General features: G+C 43.5%; 1 protein-coding gene across 2 annotated transcripts in view; it reads left to right on the top strand.

Annotated features, from left to right (window-relative positions):
* ASXL1 (ASXL transcriptional regulator 1) overlaps nucleotides 1-17,844 on the top strand; it is a 30,012-nt gene extending 12,168 nt beyond the window's left edge. For both annotated transcript variants that reach the window (XM_077832093.1, XM_077832094.1), the window contains 9 exons: nucleotides 4,810-4,921; nucleotides 5,341-5,438; nucleotides 5,878-5,971; nucleotides 6,328-6,480; nucleotides 7,529-7,692; nucleotides 7,806-7,902; nucleotides 10,017-10,122; nucleotides 11,499-12,123; nucleotides 12,931-17,844. In XM_077832093.1, the coding sequence (XP_077688219.1) occupies nucleotides 4,810-4,921; nucleotides 5,341-5,438; nucleotides 5,878-5,971; nucleotides 6,328-6,480; nucleotides 7,529-7,692; nucleotides 7,806-7,902; nucleotides 10,017-10,122; nucleotides 11,499-12,123; nucleotides 12,931-15,897 (4,416 nt within the window). In that variant the 3' untranslated portion in view covers nucleotides 15,898-17,844. The remainder of the gene's footprint in view (nucleotides 1-4,809; nucleotides 4,922-5,340; nucleotides 5,439-5,877; nucleotides 5,972-6,327; nucleotides 6,481-7,528; nucleotides 7,693-7,805; nucleotides 7,903-10,016; nucleotides 10,123-11,498; nucleotides 12,124-12,930) is intronic.
* Nucleotides 17,845-20,187: the final 2,343 nt, after the last annotated feature.

The raw sequence follows: 20,187 nt of genomic DNA, 5'->3' as shown, positions 1-20,187 counted from the left end.
CAGTATACTCCCGTTCATCCAAAATCCCATTACCCGAACCTTTGCATTATCCAAATCTCTTTCTTGTCCCCCATGTATCTCATGCTGGAAGACAAGAAAGGGATTTGAATAATGTGGAGGTTTGTATAATAGAGTAGATACTCCTGGTCAGGACCTCAAGGAGGAGAAAGACAAGCCCCTGGCTGTGGGAGAGGTCACTCTGCTGCTTAATGGATCCTGCAGCAGTGCAGGGAGGCCTGTTCAGCCCTGCTGTCATGAAAGTGAGTGAACAGGGCCATGGCAGTGGAGCTGCAGAGGCCTCCCTGCACTGCCGCAGGCGCAAGGAAGACAGCAGTCATCTGGCAGAGCAGAGTCCTGGCTGTGGGGTCTGTGCTTTGTCCTGCACCTTGCACCTGCAGGGATCAGGTTTCACTGGCAGGGAACCCTCTGCAGCCCCACTGTGAAGAGAGTAAGTGGGGAAGAGCAGATTTCCCCTTCCTCCCCCCGGCCAGGACTGTAAGGAAGATGAGACGGTTGAGTCCCTGACTGCAAGGGAGGCCACCTTGCTGCTGAATGGCTCCTGTTCCCTCCATTTTCTGAACTCCCAGTTATCTGAATAAAATCCATGTACCCGTTGCTTTTCGGGTAGTCGGGAACTTATTGGATACCAATCTCAAAGGGATGCAGTCAGCTTACAGATAACATTTGTCTGAAAGTTTTGTACGGACAATAGTTACAAGTAACACCTAATATTACTATAATTAAAAAGTTAACCAAAAATCATTTTTCAGTTTGTTTACTCTGTGTTTGACAGCAATCTGCATAGTTCATTCTCTCCTCCATATTGTCTGTCTTTGTGCTGAAAAGACCCTTAAAAACATCAACCAAGAAAAAGGAAAAAAATATCAATTTTTTGTTTAAGGAATTTTTTTTAAAAGTCAAGACATGCTGTTTAAAGAGGCTTTACCTAACGTAGGTTTTTTAGTACAAGTTGACAGTCCCTTTAATTTGAAATATAGAAAAATATGCTTCTGCTCCTATATTTTTTTAGTGTCTCAGAGATGTTCCTCCTCTCCCACCCCACCTCCTCAAATGCACCTTTGAACCTCTCTCTTCCCCCAAAAGATGCCTTATGTTAATGTTTCATTCTGTGTTTGAAAATAGACTGAATTCCAAAATATTTTAATTTGCCATTTGTATAATCAATGAACATCACAAGTTTGGCATCTCTGCAGCTGTTTGCTGTTTGACACTGTTGTCTCTTTATCTCTAGGAATAAAAAGTGGCTAAATATTGTCACACAGTTTCTCAGCCCAAGAAAGAATAATTTTTCTGAATATTAAAAAAAATACCCTCAGTAGTTACGAATGGACAAATATGAGCAAACTGTTTTATTTTTCTCAAGTGTGTTTGAGTTACACATCTGAAAAGGGTCCACAGAGCATGCCAGTAATTCAGTTCTACTATTTGAGAAGATGGTGTGCGAGTTAATTTAATTAAAATGAACTGTGCTGACTTCTGTTCTATTAGGAGCTTGAATCTATTGAAGTTCCAGGGGATTAAAATATGGAGGTGAAAAAATCAAGTAAAAGCTGAAAGTCTGCACTGCTGCTGTATGTGTTGGCAGCATGGTATGAGATCAGAATAAAACCAATGGATTCTGCCAGGAAGTGGTGGGACAGTGGGCCCACAGTTAGGCAAAGGCAAGGGCAGTAATGACAGCAGAAAGTAAAACTGCCTGCTAACACAGAAACGGAAGAGCAGTTATTCCTCCCACTGCTTACATTTGTGTGCTCACACACATTGCTGCTTTGCAAATTTAACTCTGGGACACTGGATTTTAGACCTTAATATACATATGAAATGTTATATCAATGCATGAGTTTTTCTCTCTTTGCAAGCGTTATCTCATACAGCTCTCGAGTTCTAGCTCCATAATTCTTGCACACGCACATTGTGCAATGCATCATAGTTGGACTGTTAAAAGATATGGGGGCACTTATATGATTATGAATTCTTTAAGTTAATTCTTGCTTGAAATTTTTGATCGTTTATAATTAGGGCTGTCAAGTGATTAAAAAAATTGCATGATTAAGCGCACTGTTAATAATAGAATACCGTTTAAATATTTTCGGATGTTTTCTACATTTTCAAATATATTGATTTCAATTACTACACAGAATACAAAGTGTACAGTGCTCACTTTATATTTATTTTTGATTACAAATATTTGCACTGTAAAAACCAAAAGAAATAGTATATTTCAATTCACCTAATACAAGTACCGTAGTGCAATCTCTCTGTCATGAAAGTTGAACTTACAAATGTAGAATTTATGTACAAAAATAACTGCACGCAAAACTAAAACAATATAAAACTTTAGAACCTACAAGTTCACTCAGTCCTACTTCAACCAAACAAGTTTGGTTACAATTTGCAGGAGATAATGCTGCCTACGTCTGTTTACAATGTCACCTGAAAACAAGAACAGGTGTTCGCATGGCACTGTTGTAGCTGGCATTACAAGATATTTACGTACCAGATGCGCTAAAGATTCATATGTCCCTTCATGCTTCAACCACCATTCCAGAAGACATGCGTCCATGCTGATGATAGGTTCTGTTCAATAACGATCCAAAACGGAGCAGACCGACGCATGTTCATTTTCATCATCTGAGTCAGATGCTACCAGCAGAAGGTTGATTTTTTTTTTGGTGGTTCGGGTTCTGTAGTTTCCACATCAGAGTGTTGCTCTTTTTAAGACTTCTGAAAGCATGATCCACACCTTGTCCCTCTCAGATTTTGGAAGGCACTTCAGATTCTTAAACCTTGGGTCAAGTGCTGTATCTATCCTTAGAAATCTCACACTGGTACCTTCTTTGCATTTTGTCAAATCTGTAGTGAAAATGTTCTTAAAACAAACGTGCTGGGTCATCATTAGAGAATGCTATAACGTGAAATACAGCAGAATTTGGGTAAAACAGAACAGGAGACATACAATTCTCCCCCAAGGAGTTCAGTCACAAATTTAATTAATACGTTATTTTTTTAACGAGCATCATCAGCATGGAAGCAAGTCCTCTGGAATGGTGGCCGAAGCATGAAGGGGCATATGAATCTTTAGCGCATCTGGTACGTAAATATCTTGCAATGCCAGCTACAACAGTGCCACGCGAACACCTGTTCTCGGTTTCAGATGCCATTGTAAACAAGACGTGGGCAGCATTATCTCCTGCAAATTGTAACCAAACTTGTTTGTCTGAGAGATTGGCTGAAGTAGGACTGAGTGGACTTGTAGGTTGTAAAGTTTTACATTGTTTTATTTTTGAACGCAGTTATTTTTGTACATAATTCTACATTTGTAAGTTCAACTTTCATGACAGAGAGATTGCTCTACAGTACTAGTATTAGGTGAATTGAAATGAATGTTTAACATTGGGACATAAATACCTTGCAATGCCGGCTACAAAAGTGCCATGCGAATGCCTGTTCTCTCTTTCAGGTGACATTGTAAATAAGAAGTAGTCAGCAGTATCTCCTGTAAATGTAAACAAACTGGTTTGTCTTAGCAATTGGCTGAACAAGAAATAGGACTGAGTGGGCTTGTAGGCTCTAAAGCAGGGATGGGCAAACTTTTTGGCCTGAGGACCACATCGGGGTTCCGAAACTGTATGGAGGGCCAAGTAGCGAAGGCTGTGCCTCCCTAAACAACCTGGCCCCCACCCCCTATCCGCTCCCTTCCACTTCCCACCCCCTGACTGCCCCCCTCAGAACCCCTGACCCATCCACACACACCTCCTCCTTGTCCCCTGACCACCCCCCCCCGGAACCCCACCCCTTATCCAACACCCCCCGTCCCCTGACTGCCCTGACCCCTATCCACACCCCCAACCCCACCCGCTGACAGGCCCCCTGGGACTCCCACGCCTATCCAACTGCTCCCTGACCCCTTACCATGCCGCTCAGAGCACCAGGACTGGCAGCCGTGCTGCCCAGCTGGAGCCAGCCACACCGCTGCACAGTCTAGAGCACCGGGGCAGGCCGGCGGCTCTCGCAGCTGCGCTGCCCGGCAAGCTTGCAGCCATGCTACCCAGAGTGCTGGCGGCATGACGAGCTGAGGTTGCGAGGGAGGGGGGACAGCAGGGGAGGGGCCCGGGGGCTAGCCTCCATGGCCGGGAGCTCAACCACCGGGCAGGACGGTCCCGCGGGCTGCAGTTTGCCCACCTCTGCTCTAAAGTTTTACTTTGTTTAATTTTTTGAGTGCAGTTATGTAACAAAAAAAAATTCTAATTTGTAATTATGCTTTCAGGATAAAGAGATTGCACTACAGTACTTGTATGAGGTGAACTGAAAAATACTATTTCTTTTGTTTATCATTTTTACAGTGCAAATATTTGTAATACAAAATAATATAAAGTGAGCACTACACTTTGTATTCTGTGTTTGTAATAAAAATCAATATATTTGAAAATGTAGATAAACATCCAAAATATTTAATAAATTTCAATTGGTATTCTATTGTTTAACAGTGCGATTAATCGCGATTAATCTTTTTAATCACAGTTAATTTTTTTGAGTTAATCGCGTGAGTTAACTGCAATTAATCGACAGCCCTATTTATAATTATTGTGAACATAGTCAGGATTAGTGATTGGATTAATAAAAACAAGATTCTATGACCCAGTGTCATAATTTGGTTACGTTATATTCGAGAGTTTCTTCCTGAGGAAGTGTAACTGTAGCCATGATTACGTATGTTCCTGTCAGTCTAGCTCATAAAGCTGCAGAGGTAAGGACTCTAATCACTCATGTTCTGTTTGGCCTTTCTAGAAGGATGCCTTGCAGTGGTCTCGGAACCTATCTGTGGCAGAGGGAGAGGAGCTGGATGATGCAGAAAGCTGTGGGTCCAATGAAGCCAGCACTGTGAGTGGTGATAATGATGGTAAGTGTCAAATAATATTAATATTAGACCAGGGTTCTCAAACTTCATTGCACCACGACCCCGTTCTGACAACAAAAATTACTACCTGACCTCAGGAGGGGGGACCAAAGCCTGAGCCCACTCGAGCCCCACTGCCCTGTGGGGGGCAGGGGCAAAGCCAAAGCCCGAGTCCCACCGGCCCAGGGAGCCAAAGCACAAAGGTTTCAGCCCCAGGCTTTGGGGCTTGGGCTTCACCTTCAGCCCAGGGTGGTGGGGCTTGGGCTTTGGCCACAGGTCCCAGCAAGTCTAATGCCAGCACTGGCAACCCCATTAAAACAGGCTCGCGACCCACTTTGGGGTCCCAACCCACAATTTGAGAACCGCTGTATTAGACTATAAGCATCTTCCTCAGGGTCTGATCATGTGTTATTTTCTTCCAGTGTCTCTTGATGAAACCTCTTCTAATGCGTCCTGTTCCACTGAATCTCAGAGTAAGAGTCTCTCCACTTCCAGAGAGAGCTGCAGAGCAGCCTCACAGGTAGGGGTGAGTGTGGGGTTAATGTCAAGGGGCAAAGCCAGGAGTGTTTATTCTTGAGGAGAGATCTCAGAGCCACATGAAGGCTGGGTGGTAGGGAGAGGGATTAGACACACATCAAGGTCGTCTCCTCAAGCAGGGGCAGAATTATAGAGCCACCTCATGGAGTTGAAATGAGTGTGAGTGAAAGCTGCAGCAAAGGTAGATCTATTATATAAGGCCTTGATTCCAGGGTGGGTGGGTATGTGGCGGTGGTGCAGGATTCTCTGCTGTTAAAGATAAGTTTAATCAGTGAGTGACACTTGAATACTTGGCTGGTGGTTCATTTGTGGCCAGGTGGAGCGATGTGTCTGAATTCAGCTAGGAAGAGGTGCAGTTTAGGTGACCTACATGTACTTTAGCACCCTAAATAGTTTGTATCTTGTTTTTCTCTGGAACACAGACAAGCAAACAAAAGAAAAAGACTGGTGTGATGTTGCCCCGAGTTGTCCTGACTCCACTGAAAGTAAATGGGGCACATATGGAGTCAGCCTCAGGTGAGCATTTGTTGCACCTTGACTGTTTTCAGCCAGTTGCATGGCATGGCCCTTCAGCACTGGTTCTATACAGCTATCCCCATAAGCTCTTCCTAGGCCAGGACAGGAGAGAGATTTATTTAGTGCTCACTAAACATACAAGTGATTCTAATTAATTTGTGCAATGCTGCCTTATTGGATAAAATTTGTATTAACAGTCACCCACTCAGAACTGTCAGTGATGGAGCAATGACCTAATTTTGTCTGTCTAAAAATGGGTCTGTTGTAAGCAGATCGTTGTCATGTGCTAAGACCTCTCCTCCCGTGGAGCTTCTGCTACTCGTCCATGAATCTGTGACAAATGGCTTTGCCTTTAGGTTTCACAGGAAGGCATGCTGACGGAGAAAGCAGCAGCACTTCCAGCAGCAGCCGCTCCTCTTTGGCCCTGTGTAGTGCCACGATGCGCAGTAGGACAGAAATCACCAGGGATACTCCACAGCTGCTGAGAGGTATCCGGAAGCCAGCTGCTGGTACGTGCTTCTGAATAAAGTTGTAAGAACTGGCCATAAAAACTGAAGCAACTATCAGTTGTGTCCAAGTCTGTCCCCTTCTTATGGAAGAATTCCAAGACTTTTATCCTTCTGAGTGTCTCTTCCAATGTTAAGGCTCCTCACTATCAAACAACTTCTCCTCACCCTCAGTGAGGAGGCAGGGAACTCCTAGATGCTATTTGCTTAATCTGAAATGGAGCATCCGGACCCTTGATGGTGTGTTCATGAGAGCATGTGTACGCGATGTGGAGTTCCAGAGACGTACTTTCCAAGTCTTTGGGAACAAATGGTTTTTATAAAAACCATTGTGATTGAAGCTTAGTTTTTATCATCAGTTATCTTGTGCATGTTCCGCTATGCTGCACGTTTTTGTCCATGTAATAATTCATAAGACACATTGGATTCAGTGACGTGATGCATCCAGAAATAGTGCAAGTCCCTCACCTCTATAAATGGTCTAGCCAGGTGAACTGGAGAGTGATCCTTTTGGAAACTCCTTAGTCCCATCCTTTGACTCTATCACAAAGATACAGGAGTAGAGAAGCGTTACCTCTTTAATGCTATTGGCCCCATGAGCACAGAAGGTGCTGGCTGGGATCACTAGCCTCCTATATATTAGTCCAAAAGTGCTCTGACTGCAGGAACCCTGGAAAGGATGGTTCTGAAACATACCAGAGGGTTGTGCTTGTATGCTGTGATTAAGGTATTCAGGGAACTGGTCTCGGAGCCACAGTGGGGTAGTGCCTTAAAAAGCAGCTCATTTATGGTGTTTGAAATCAAGTTGTCTAAGAAGGGCACTCTTATGTCCAAACAACAGCCATCTCCTTTCTCAATTAAATATGCTACCTAGTAATGTAGTAAAATATGAATTACTTGTTTAAAGGTGTTTGAGAGATCCTTCCTTTGTACTGGCGTGCCACAGCCTCTTCTCTTGTAATTTGCTCATTTGCAGCAGCAGGTTCGTTTATGAAATGTTGTCATAAATAGTTTTGATTTTATTTTTTATTTGGTTTTCTGAAAACTACAGGGCAAATGAAACGAAACAGAGGTGAGGATATAGATTTTGAGACACCTGGTTCCATTCTCGTCAACACAAATCTCCGGGCACTGATAAACTCCAGAACCTTCAATGTACTCCCCCAACACTTCCAACAGCAACTCCTCTTCCTCTTGCCAGAAGTTGACAGACAGGTACAGGCACACAACAATCACTGTGCATCTTGTGGCTTGTTATGTTGTATCACCCCTGTCCCCAAAGAGCTGATGCATGTGCTTTCCAACTCTTATACTTTTGTCCTCCATAGATGGGGGCAGATGGGCTGATGCGTCTCAGTGGCAGTGCTCTCAATAACGAGTTCTTCACCCATGCTGCTCAGAGCTGGAGAGAGCGACTGGCTGATGGTGGGTAGAGTGCTGTTTTGAATGATTGGGAGAAGCCTGCTGTGTACCTTATTTGGTAGAAGAGAAATAAACTGTGGAGTTTGATTCTGTACCAGCTTTGGAGCCTGTTTGGCTACATTGCCTTTTTTTAAGATTTTACCTTACGCTTTTTTTTAGATGCCCAGAGGCCTTAAAAACAAAGTGCCAGCTAGATTTGTGTGGTCTCTCTCATACTGCCTCTATTGGGTGGAATATGACTCTCAGACCTGTTCAGGTGTGTATGGTCATGTTGCCCTTTAGTGGCTGCAGTGTGCAGAAGCTGTAATCCCTAAGGTAGAGGGAGGACAGATGACAAGGCGGGGAATCTACCTCTAAACTATATTCAGGTCCTAGCTACCATTAACTTATTTTTTAAATGTTGTTTTGGGGTTTTTTTTGTTATGGCACTTTCAAGATGTCTTTTTATTTATTTATTTATTTATTTACCTACTCAACCTTACTGTATTAAGTTGGGCTTCAGTTATTCTAAATTGAAAGAAAAATAAACAATAAAGAAACTTAATTGGGTGCTTTTTTTCTCACATTTTCTCTCTGGTAGTTAATGTATAAACTGAACACTGACCTCCTTATTGTGTGGCACATACAAGTTGCTTATTAATCCCATGGGTCCTCAGGCTTTTCCAGATAATGGGCTCATGTTACAACAGAGCAAAATGTTGGGGCCCTTTCCCCTATCTAGTCATAAAGAAAGGGAGGGTGATCAGGACCTCCCTGGCTGTTTGTGACTCAGTTGGAAACCCATGCTCTAATCGATGCATCTTTACTATGTTCATCTCTGTGGTATGTGAGCACTTACCCTTTTTTCCCTTCCTCGCTCCCCCCAATCTTCCCATCACAAATAGTTACAGTAATTGCCCCTAGGAAGGGAGAATGCATATCCATTGGTGGTAATATCCCAGTCCAACTCCCTGTGTACTCTGTGGCAAACTGGACACCAGTTTTGTAGTAAGCTCCCTGGTTTCTGTGATATGGATGTAAATTGTGTGGCAGCTTCTAATAAATTTCAAAATGGAAACTTATTGAGTTAAGTATAAACATGAATAATACATGCAATACAGTATCCCTGCTACTGTTTTTTTATATTTAATGTAATTAACATTTCTTGTACATTTTCAATGTCAGAATTCATCTCTAATATAATGAGTGCGAGAATTTCACACCGCTCACAGCTATTGTTTCATGCTGTCTGAATTCTCTGGGAGAGAGACATCCCTGCATTGGTTATACTCATTTTACATTTTGAAGGATTTCTGTACAACTCTGAGAGCTAGAAACTTTTTTTTAAAGGAATGAAAGATTTAGAATTTCTAGCACAAGTACAAGGGAGGATTCTGTGGCTGAGTCTACACTGCACTTCAGGGGACTACAGGGTCACGAATAACTGAGCGCCAAAGCGCTGCGCTGTAACTCCCCCGTGTGGACCATGAGGGCATGAACGAAATGGTTCCTAGTTTGCATTAATGCAGTTCTGTTAGCGAGGACTACATTAATGTGAACTGGGAAATTTTTAGTTCATGTCCTCACTGTCCACAGAGGGGAGTTACAGAATAGCACTTTGGTGTGCACTGCTATTTACACCCTTGTTGTCTGAATGGGATAATGTACACGCCCTGTGACAACTTCTGTGGCCCCTGAATCACCAAGTTTTCTTTTGGTTTTTGATGTTACTTAATACAGTTAGGAGAGTCATTTCTTGCAATATAGTTTATCTCAAGGGGTGAAATCCTGACTCCATGGAAGTCAGTGGGAATTTTGCCATTGACTTGAGGCCAGAGTTTCACAATAGGGGTGAGGACACTTGCTGTCAGTTGCATAAGTGTTTGGTCACAGCTGAGTATTGCTCTGGAGAAGACCGAGAGGCCTGCTTTTTTTCCCCCTAAATAAGTGATTTGGTGCTTTGACCATTAGCAATATTTCAACATGCCAGACTATCCCATCAGGATATCGAAAATTTCAAAGGGTAGAAAATGTCTATATACTGGCAGGATACTCTCTGGCAAGCACAGAATGTGTACTATGCATGCTCTGAGTGCTATGGATAGTAATGAAACTTGCACTTGCTTGTCTCTCTGCAGGTGAATTCACTCATGAGATGCAGGTTAGAATACGCCAGGAAATGGAGAAAGAGAAGAGGGTGGAGCAGTGGAAAGAGAAGTTCTTTGAAGACTACTATGGACAAAAGTAAGGAATGCTACCTCGTTGGTCTTGTTTTATTCAAGTCGGGCGGATGGGGAACTTCCCTTTTGGTAGCTAGCTGTTCTCTGAGAAGAAGCAACTCCATAATTACCACTCCTTTTGGGATGCTAGTTACCGAGTGAATCATTCAGATTATCACTGCAAGGGAATACCTACCTAGTAGAATCCTAGAATCATAGAACTGGAGGGGAGCTCGAGTGGTCATCTAGTCAAGTCCCCTACGCTCATGGCAGGACTGAGTATTATCTAGACCACCCCTGACGGGTGCTTGTCTAACCTACTCTTAAAAATCTCCAATGATGGAGATTCCACAGCCTCCCTAGGCAATTTATTCCAGTGCTTAACTTCCTAACCGTCAGAGTAGCTTTTCCTAATGTCCAACCTAAACTGCCCTTGCTGCAATTTAAGCCCGTTGCTTCTTGTCCTAGCCTCAGAGGTTAAGAAGAACAATTTTTCTCCCTCTTCCTTGTAACAACCTGTACTTGAAAACTGTTATCATGTCCCCTCTCAGCCTTCTCTTTTCCAGATTAAACAAACCCAGTTTTTTCAATCTTCCCTCATAGGTCATGTTTTCTAGACCTTGAATCATTTTTGTTGCTCTTCTCTGGACTTTCTCCAAATTGTCCACATCCTTCCTGAAATGTGGTGCCCAGAACTGGACACAATACTGCAGCTGTGGACTAATCAGTGCGGGGTAGAGCGGAAGAATTACTTCTCGTGTCTTGCTTATAACATCCCAGAATTATGTTTGCTTTTTTTTTGCAACAGTGTTACACTGTTGACTCATATTTAGCTTGTGGTCCACTGTAACCCCCAGATCCCTTTCTGCAGTACTCCTTCTTAGGCAGTCATTTCCCATTTTGTATCTGTGCAGCTGGTTGTTCCTTCCTAAGTGGAGTACTTTGCATTTGTCCTTATTGAATTTCATCCTGTTGACTTCAGACCATTTCTCCAGTTTGTCTAGATCATTTTGAATTATAATCCTGTTCTCCAAAGCACTTGCAACCCCTTCCAGTTTGGTATTGTCTGCAAACTTTATAAGTGTACTCTCTATGCCAGATTAGTTTTAGATTGTATTCTATTGTAATCTATTACAGATTAGTTTTAGATTGTAAATCCTGACATCATTTAATCGTTCTCCTTGTTCCCCATGACAGTTACCAGGAGTAGTGAATACATAATATATTTCTTTGTAGATTGATTGAGTGCGATGAGCGACTGCTTTGTAATCTGTAATGCACCATGTACTGCTCTGGTAGTACATACTGTAAATAATAAACAATTTACATCCTTCCCAGGAGATGAAATCGGACCTAACAAGCTTGCTCTGGGCTTTAAATAATTCTGTGGTTGCTTTGCAGGTTGGGTTTGACTAGAGAAGAATCACAACAGCAGAATTCAGTACAAGATGATGCTGAGAACAGGACGGGATTGTCTGTTCAGGGAGAAGCAGCAAAGCCACAGCATGGTCCTGCCACACGTCAGCGAGATGGACACTTCAAGAAACGCTCTCGGCCAGATCTGCGATGCAGAGCAAGGAGGAGCCTGTACAAAATACGTGAGCCCGACCAGTCTGAAACCCCCAAAGAGACTGCGTCTGTGGGACCAGATTCCTCCTTCCATAAAGAAACTAAAGCTGAGGTGGATTTGGGAGGAGATGATCTGACAGGCTCTTCGTCTGCATCTTTGAAGCCAGAGAGTTCAGAATTGCTGTTTTCTCCAGAGGCTTCCAGACTGCACAGTAAAATGGAAGATCTGTCATTTGCAGCTGCATCTGTAAACCGAATTCCCAGTTTGCCCCAAGAAAACTTAGATCAGGAGTCAAAGGACCAGAAAAGGAAATGCTTTGAGGAGGCTGCCTCTACCTCCTTCCCCGAAAAGAAGCCCCGGCTTGAAGATCGTCAGTCCTTTCGTAACACAATTGAAAGTGTTCACCCAGAAAAGCCACAGCCTACTAAAGAGGAACCAAAAGTCCCACCCATCCGGGTAGGAGAGACACTTATACCTGATTATTACATTAGGGACTTTGTGCCCAGTAGCACCAAAGTAATATGAAAATGTCATGTCATGTCATTTTCTTCAAAGAGGGGAATGGAAGAGTCTTTCATTAATAGCGCTGGCTAAGATCTAATTACTGCAGTGTGTTGTCTTGTTTAGACAGCCAGAGAGTAGAATGGAAAATTATTCCAAGGTCTCCTGTACAAGAATGCAGAGTAGCCTCTTTTATTATACAGCTCATTTGTAGTTTTGTGAGTACAGAGATGGCTTTTCCTGAAATGGGCTGATTTAATGCAGTGAAGATTTTCAAACCTTCTCATTGTAACCTTGTAGACTCCTCACCTACCTCCATGTGGGATGGAATCCTCTTGTCTCCAGCTTATACTCCTCTGTAGGTGCAATTGCGGCTGTGTCCTTTTTGGCAGCAGGAGGCCATCCTACTAATTTCAGTGCGAATGGATTATGCTTGACAGAAATCAAAACTCTCTCTCTTCTCAAGAGTCCAGATTCAGCTAGTGTTTAAGCCATCAGTTTAATACTTGTCTGGTGGGTAATGACATAGATGATCTCACTATAAAGTGGGTTTTAAAAGATACCATGATATGGAGCCTGAGTAGAAACCTCTTGAGGACCTCATCAAGAGGCCAAGAGTAGCAGCACTACCAAATGCCAAAAATTACTTCCTCTAGGAATCTTAACTAAATATACTGAATTTCAATGAACCGATTTAAAGGTTTTTGCTCTCTGAGAATATCAAGTGTTAGTTTAACATCTTCTCCTCTGATTCTTTTTCAGATTCAACTTTCACGTATCAAACCACCCTGGGTGGTTAAGGGTCAGCCCGCTTACCAGATATGCCCCAGGATCATCCCCAACACGGAGTCCTCTGGTCGGGGCAGAACTGGTGCCAGAACACTCGCAGACATTAAAGCTCGTGCTCTGCAAGCCCGAGCCCAGCGAGAGGCCGCTACAGCTGCCATTGGAGGTGGGGGTGGGCCAGGAGGAGGAGGGAACAGCACCGATAAAGGAGGTGGTGGAGGAGACTTCAGTAGCCATACAGAGTGCAGGAGATCAAAGAGAACTCATGGAAGGTGTGCGTCAGATCTACAACGAACACAATTACTGCCGCCTCTCCATCTAGATGGAGAAAAGACTAACTTTGCTGAGGTAGCTGTACAGGTAGCTAAAATAAATGTATGTGAACCTGCAAAACAGGACCCCTATACTCCTAATGGTATGGGAGTCTTCATTCTTGAACATGCTGCAGATGTTGTCTCAGGTGGAACAGAAGATGTTGCTCAACATGCTGACGGTTTAGCTAACAGCCAGCTTGGTGATGCTTTGACTGGACCATCTTTTGACACTGCAGCTTCTCTGGGGCAGGAGGAGAACTTTGAGCAGTGCCTCCATGACGTAAGAACTGAAAATGCACCGCATATTGCCTCTCAGGAAGGGCAGAGTAATAAGCAAGAATGCAGCGTTCCTCCTGAGAATGATCTGTTTTGTTCTCAGGTACAGGGGTCTGCAGTTTATCTCATAGATGATATCAATGTTGTACCAAGAATTGAAGATGTTGGCACTCCGGTAGAGTTGAATTGTAGTTCTCCTATGAAGGAAACTTTCTCCAATAATTCTAGCCTTACCCCAGAATTCTCATCAGATGGTAAAGAACAACATGAGCCAGAAATTGAAGCTAGATTTAATGGATCAAAGCCACCCACGGGAAAATGTGTAGCTGATCATGATGATTCAAAAACGAATACTGTTGGAATGGAGAACATGGGCTCAGAGTTACTTGCCTTTACACACCTACAGACAGGAAAACAGCATGAAAGTGAACTACAGAATGGAGAACAGTATAAAGGGTCTTTGGTGAAACCTTTTTCACTTGGTGGTTTAACTGTTCAGAATGGAATAGGTACCTCTGAGAAGCTTCCACAGCTGTGGGAGAGGCCATCAGGAGCAAACACAGAAAATGTATGTCAACACATGAGAGAGACACAAGGATTTAAGACAAATGGAGATGATGAAATCCAGAGTACGCATAGCGAAACAACAGATACTGCTTCAGATTTTGAAGCTGACCTAACTGATGAGAATGTGGAGGTGGATATATACTTCAGGAATATCCACCTTAAGGAGGCTACAGGAAAAGGAAATGCCAGCCATAAGCGCAACACTGAGAGAGATGAAGGGATTAGATTGAACTCTTCTGTGAACACTGAGAGTCTCCCATACATGGTGGACTTGCCATCAGTAACAATGGTGAGCAACGTGTCTCAGCCTCAGAGATGGGCACCACATACGCCTCTTCCTCAAAAACCTTCTGAGAGTCAGAAAAAGCCACCAGGCTCCACTCGGCCCATATCTTCTATTGAAGCCAACAACCCTCTGGTGATGCAGTTACTTAAGGGGAACCTTTCTTTGGAAAAGGTTCTACCAGTATCACATGCCAACATCAAGTTGGAAATTACGGAGTCACTTCTGGACAGAACATCAGAAAACCACTCATTACAAGTGGAGAGAAGTAGCAATTGCTGCTTTGGCCAAGAGTCTTCCCAAGATGTGGGAATAAATACAAGTAACCTAAGCAGAAGTGATGATTTCCACTCTCCAAGTGCTTTAAGAGATCCTCAGAAAAAACAGTGCAACTCTGGGACGGTACTGCCCAAAACAGAAAGCATGGAGAACCAGCCTGATGTTCCAGACAAGCATTCCAAAGTTGGCCGTAACTTGAGCTCTCCAGACCAACTGGCAGGTATGGTGAGTGGCTCTCAGAAACCTAAAGAGTTGGGCCCTAGAGAAAGAACATCATCTTCCTGTAGCTTTGAAGATCAAAAAGAGCTGCCCCTGGTCCATGGTGTCCCACAGCACAGTCCACTAACAAATACTATTACAAGTGAAAGCCCTGAAAAGTTAAACCCACCTGCAGCACCTAGATTTTTATCTCCAAATGTAACCTCTCTTGGTCCAAATCGGATCGGTGGAACCTCAATTAATAAAAGTTGTGTTGGCGTCCAGGGCAAAAAGCTCTTTGGTTCTGGTTTTCCTTGCAACGCTGCTGCTAGATTGCATCATCCAAGAGCTTTGGAGCACATTGCAACCATGGGAACCGCATCCCCCAGCAAGCAGATTTCACTAAATAAGAGCTCTGCATCTGGAGAAGGAGCACCAACTGTCAGGGAAGACTGGCCTTCGAAGCAACATGCAAACACTCTAGGAGGAATAAAAAATGAGAACGTACTGGCCTGTGGAGGCCCAACCAAGGGTAGTATCATGAAGAACAGGAAGGATGTTACACGCAACCCAGTGGAACTGATGGAGCATTTGCAGAGTGTTCCCTTTGTTATGGACTTGCCATTTTTCAAGTTACCAAGAGAACCGGGAAAAGGACTCAATCAGCCCTTGGAGCCTTCTTCCATCCCCTCTCAGCTCAATATCAAACAAGCATTTTATGGGAAGCTTTCTAAGCTGCAGCTTCATTCCACCAGCTTTAATTATTCATCCAACGCAACTCCAGCTTTTCCCAGAAGCCTTGCTGGAAGCGTGATGCAGCTAAGCCACAAAGCGAACTTTGCTGCAAACCATAATACTTCCCTTTCTGTGCAGATGTTTGCTGATAGCAGCAGTGTTGAAGAAATATCACTCAAATGTTCCTGCAGCCTTAAAGCCATGATTATGTGTAAAGGATGTGGGGCATTTTGTCACGATGACTGTATAGGACCCTCGAAGCTTTGTGTATTGTGCCTTGTGGTGAGATAATAAATTATGGCCATCGGGAAAATTGTATATTTAGTGTGTGTATTTTGATAACTGACCCTAAAACCTGTACACAAAATATTATTCTGTTTATAATAGACACAATATTACACTTTAAGTTTTGGTGAGAGAGTTGATTTGCCTTTCCACTAAAATTCACAGTGCAAAACCTGTTGTTCTTACTCACAGTTACACTCCCCCATCTGTGGGTTGTGCCCTACTGGAGCAATCTTCTGCTTAACGCCATCATGGAAATGTTGATTTGTGCTCTGGGCACACGTGCTGAGGCTACTACCTGACTGAGAGGCAGTTTGCTCTGGAAATCCATGGACCTTTTCTAAAGGAAACGTTTACATCCAAAGGAACTGGAACAGAGTGCTGTCTGTTTTTAAGGGCTGAGCTAGGTTAGTCCCAGCCATGCCTTAGCAGAGCAGAATACAGTCTTCCACTCTCCGTTCCCTGTCTGTGTGGAAAAAGTACTACTGTACAATAAATGTGGACATGAAGCTTCTCTATAGGTGGTGGCTGTGCAGTACTTTGAATGCTACAGCAGAATCAAGTAACTAGTAAAACACTCTGCAGGTGGCTGAAGAGCCATATATGGGTGATTGCATATTGGATGGAGCCAGTTAAGGGAATGAAAGAAGCAAATAGTAGTGGCTGCCAGCTTCAATGCCTTCTGCTGGACTGAATAAGATGTGTAGTCTGTGGAACTGTTGGACCAGGCTGCCTCTTCTGGCCAAATGTTGCTACAGACTTGTATGAAAAGCCAAGGAGTTCATTAGTGTGGCCGGTAACCTCCCCATATTACAGCCCTACAATGAGAACCTTGCCATGCCAGCATCTGACCACCTGTAAGTGTCTGGCTGTGCATCTGTGTGTGATGGTCATTTTACATTCTAAGCGGTGTTTCCTTTTTTTTTTTTATATTTTAACTTTTCATTCTTGGATGTATAAAGTGAATTATTTGATTCTTGTAAGTATCCTCTATGCATCTGTTTGATCATGTATTTATATGTTGTACACAGTACTGGCCAATTCTGTAAATGGATGTAATGTACATAGAACATAAAGGGGTTTTTTTTTTGTTTCTTTATTTTCAGGCTCTACAGCAGTATTACATTAAAGTGGTGTTAGTTCTTAATCTACATCTGTAGTCAAAGCCACTGTATTCTGTGCTGCCTAATGTGAGGCTGAACATGCAAAGGGGTCACTCTTGGTTCAGATTGCCTCCCTCTGGCCTCCGTGGCTTTGCTGTGGGCAGATAGACTGCAACATGCAATCTCAAGGATGCCTGCCCTGATTTGCTGAGCTGGATGTAATTTGCTCCTCGCTCTTCTAAAAAATATTTCTATAACAGTTACTGGTCCTTGTCAGAACTGGTGAGTCTCCATGGACAGCTTGTGTGAAAGCCCGTACGTATCCAGAATTGATGCGAGCAGAAAAAGTGACCGACCCTCCTTTGAGTGTTTGCCTCTCGGGAATGGGTTGCTCTAAGTGGGGAAGAAGCAAACCTACCATTTCATTTACCAGCTTTCTCCCACCCCTTTCCTAGCTCCTACCTACCTCTTTCTTGACTATGCTTTTTTTTTTTTAATTGTAGACCTCCCTGTTTGAGAGCTGTAGAGAGTGTAAAATCTGTGGGCTGCAGAAACCTTCTTCGTCTCTGAAATGGTTTACCCATAACCCAGGTGGCAGTTTGATATTGTGAAATGGGAGAAAGAGAGACAGGGGTGAATTGAAATGCAGTATTAGTGAAGTCTTGAGGGGATGGTGTGAAAACCTGCTTACCAAAGATAGGGAGCAGAGCTGGGGCAGTCTGGCTCTGTATCCTTTGGGGCCACTGTAGGGTACAGATTGAAGCTGGTCTGGTCTGCAGAGCTCCCCAGCAGGGCCCTGCTCTTGTATGTCCCTTGTGGTATTGGAAAAATAAACATTCTGTAAAACCTGCATGTGTGGTTTCAATCCTCTTCTTCTGAAATGGGCTTGGTGTTCTGGGCTCGGGAACTTACCGGTTTGCTGTTGTCTTGCCATAGCCAGGCTCAGAGGGAAAACACTTGTTTTTTTCAGGCAGAGTTTCTCATTTTTGCCTTGGCAGTGTCCTCACAAGCTTTTAAACTGAGCTGATCAGAAGGGGACTGTCATTCTTGTCTGAACTTCGGTATGTCATTTTTATATACTAACATAATTGAAGACACTGCATCAACTGCCAGTAGTGTATATGAGCCAAGTGAAGTTAAAAGTACTTACGGCACAAAACAAGTAGTTTGGGTTGTTGGACTTCTTGCCAGAGCGAAGTTCACTGCTGTACAAGCCCTTCTGCAATGGTATTGCTCCCGGATAGTCACCTTATTGGTGGTAATGCACTACACACAGTACAACCTACCTAGGGAATTCCTTAAGTATTCCTAAACAAGTATTTGGTCTCTGCTATTGTATGGCATTTTCTTCTGATGTCTGGTTAAATTGTTGGGTTAATGGGATTTTAAATGCTGATTTCAAATCAATGCAATGGTTTGGTACCAATTACAACACTTGAAACTAGCTGTAAGCTCAGATTGTCAATAAATTTGTTTCTCTTCCAGGCAGTGATGGTTTGTAGGGGATGGAGTGGAGGGAAAGTTAGTAAGACACTGACACTGCGGTCAGCTGTTGCATCACACGCCTCTATTCAGTAGATCCAGCTTTCACTGTAGTGGAATTTCAACAAGGCAAATGATCTGATAACTCATCTAATGCCACATTTGGAATATATAGATATACTACGGTATGGAAGCTAACTATAATGGTTTATATTCTACAGTGCTGCTGTTACAGTAGCACCCGGTGCTGTTGTCTTCTAGTGGCTCCTGAACCTAGGTGACTGCATATGTTAGTTTAGCAGGAGTGGATTCATTCTTGCCTGTAGCTTCTTTAGTTTGCTTGTTAGAAAAAATTAATACCAGCCATAGAATCATAGAATATCAGGGTTGAAAGGGACCTCAGGAGGTCATCTAGTCCAACCCCCTGCTCAAAGCAGGACCAATCCCCAACTAAATCAACCCAGCCAGGGCTTTGTCAAGCGTGACCTTAAAAACTTCTAAGGAAGGAGATTCCACCACCTCCCTAGGTAACGCATTCCAGTGTTTCACCACCCTCCTAGTGAAAAAGTTTTTCCTAATATCCAACCTAAACCTTCCCCACTGCAACTTGAGACCATTACTCCTTGTTCTGTCATCTGCTACCACTGAGAACAATCTAGATCCATCCTCTTTGGAACCCCCTTTCAGGTAGTTGAAAGCTGCTATCAAATTCCCCCTCATTCTTCTCTTCCGCAGACTAAACAATCCCAGTTCCCTCAACCTCTCCTCATAAGTCGTGTTCCAGCCCCCTAATCATTTTTGTTGCTGTCCGCTGGACATTTTCCAATTTTTCCACATCCTTCTTGTAGAGTGGGGCCGAAAACTGGACACAGTACTCTAGATGAGGCCTCATCAGTGTCGAATAGAAGGGAACGATCATGTCCTTTGATCTGCTGGCAATGCCCCTACTTATACATCCCAAAATGCCATTGGCCTTCTTGGCAGCAAGGGCACACTGTTGACTCATATCCAGCTTCTCGTCCACTGTAACCCCTCGGTCCTTTTCTGCAGAACTGCTGCCGAGCCATTCGGTCCCTAATTTGTAGCGGTGCATGGGATTCTTCCGTCCTAAGTGCAGGATTCTGCACTTGTCCTTGTTGATTTCTTTTGGCCCAATCCTCCAATTTGTCTAGGTCCCTCTGTATCCTATCCCTACCGTCCAGCATATCTACCTCTCCTCACAGTTTAGTGTCATCTGCAAACTTGCTGAGGGTGCAATCCATATCATCCTCCAGATCATTTATGAAGATATTGAACAAAACCGGCCCGAGGACCGACCCCTGGGGCACTCCACTTGATGCTGGCTGCCAACTAGACATGGAGCCATTGATCACTACCTGTTGAGCCCGACAATCTAGCCAACTTTCTGTCCGCCTTATAGTCCATTCATCCAGCCCATACTTGGAGGGTATGGAGGAAAAGAGGAGGAAAGAGAAACATAGCTGAGCTTTGCTGCTATTGCCTAATACAAGGACACATGTTCTACGTGTGGAACAAGGTTCATGTTTTAAATTCTAGATTAGTCTCTCAGCACATTGTGTTGAATTTTATCTATATGTAAGCATCAGTTCTAACGACAAAGCAATCCCTCCAGTAATATGAGTGGAAGTCAGATAGGAACTCATTGGCCTTAAATATCGTCTAAACGCTGATGCTTTGGTAATGTATTGTT

Source organism: Eretmochelys imbricata, chromosome 13 (assembly GCF_965152235.1).
Source record: "Eretmochelys imbricata isolate rEreImb1 chromosome 13, rEreImb1.hap1, whole genome shotgun sequence".
Taxonomy (NCBI): Eukaryota; Metazoa; Chordata; order Testudines; family Cheloniidae; genus Eretmochelys; species Eretmochelys imbricata.
The sequence above is the reverse complement of the archived record's forward strand: the minus strand, read 5'-3'. Positions and strand labels throughout refer to the sequence as shown.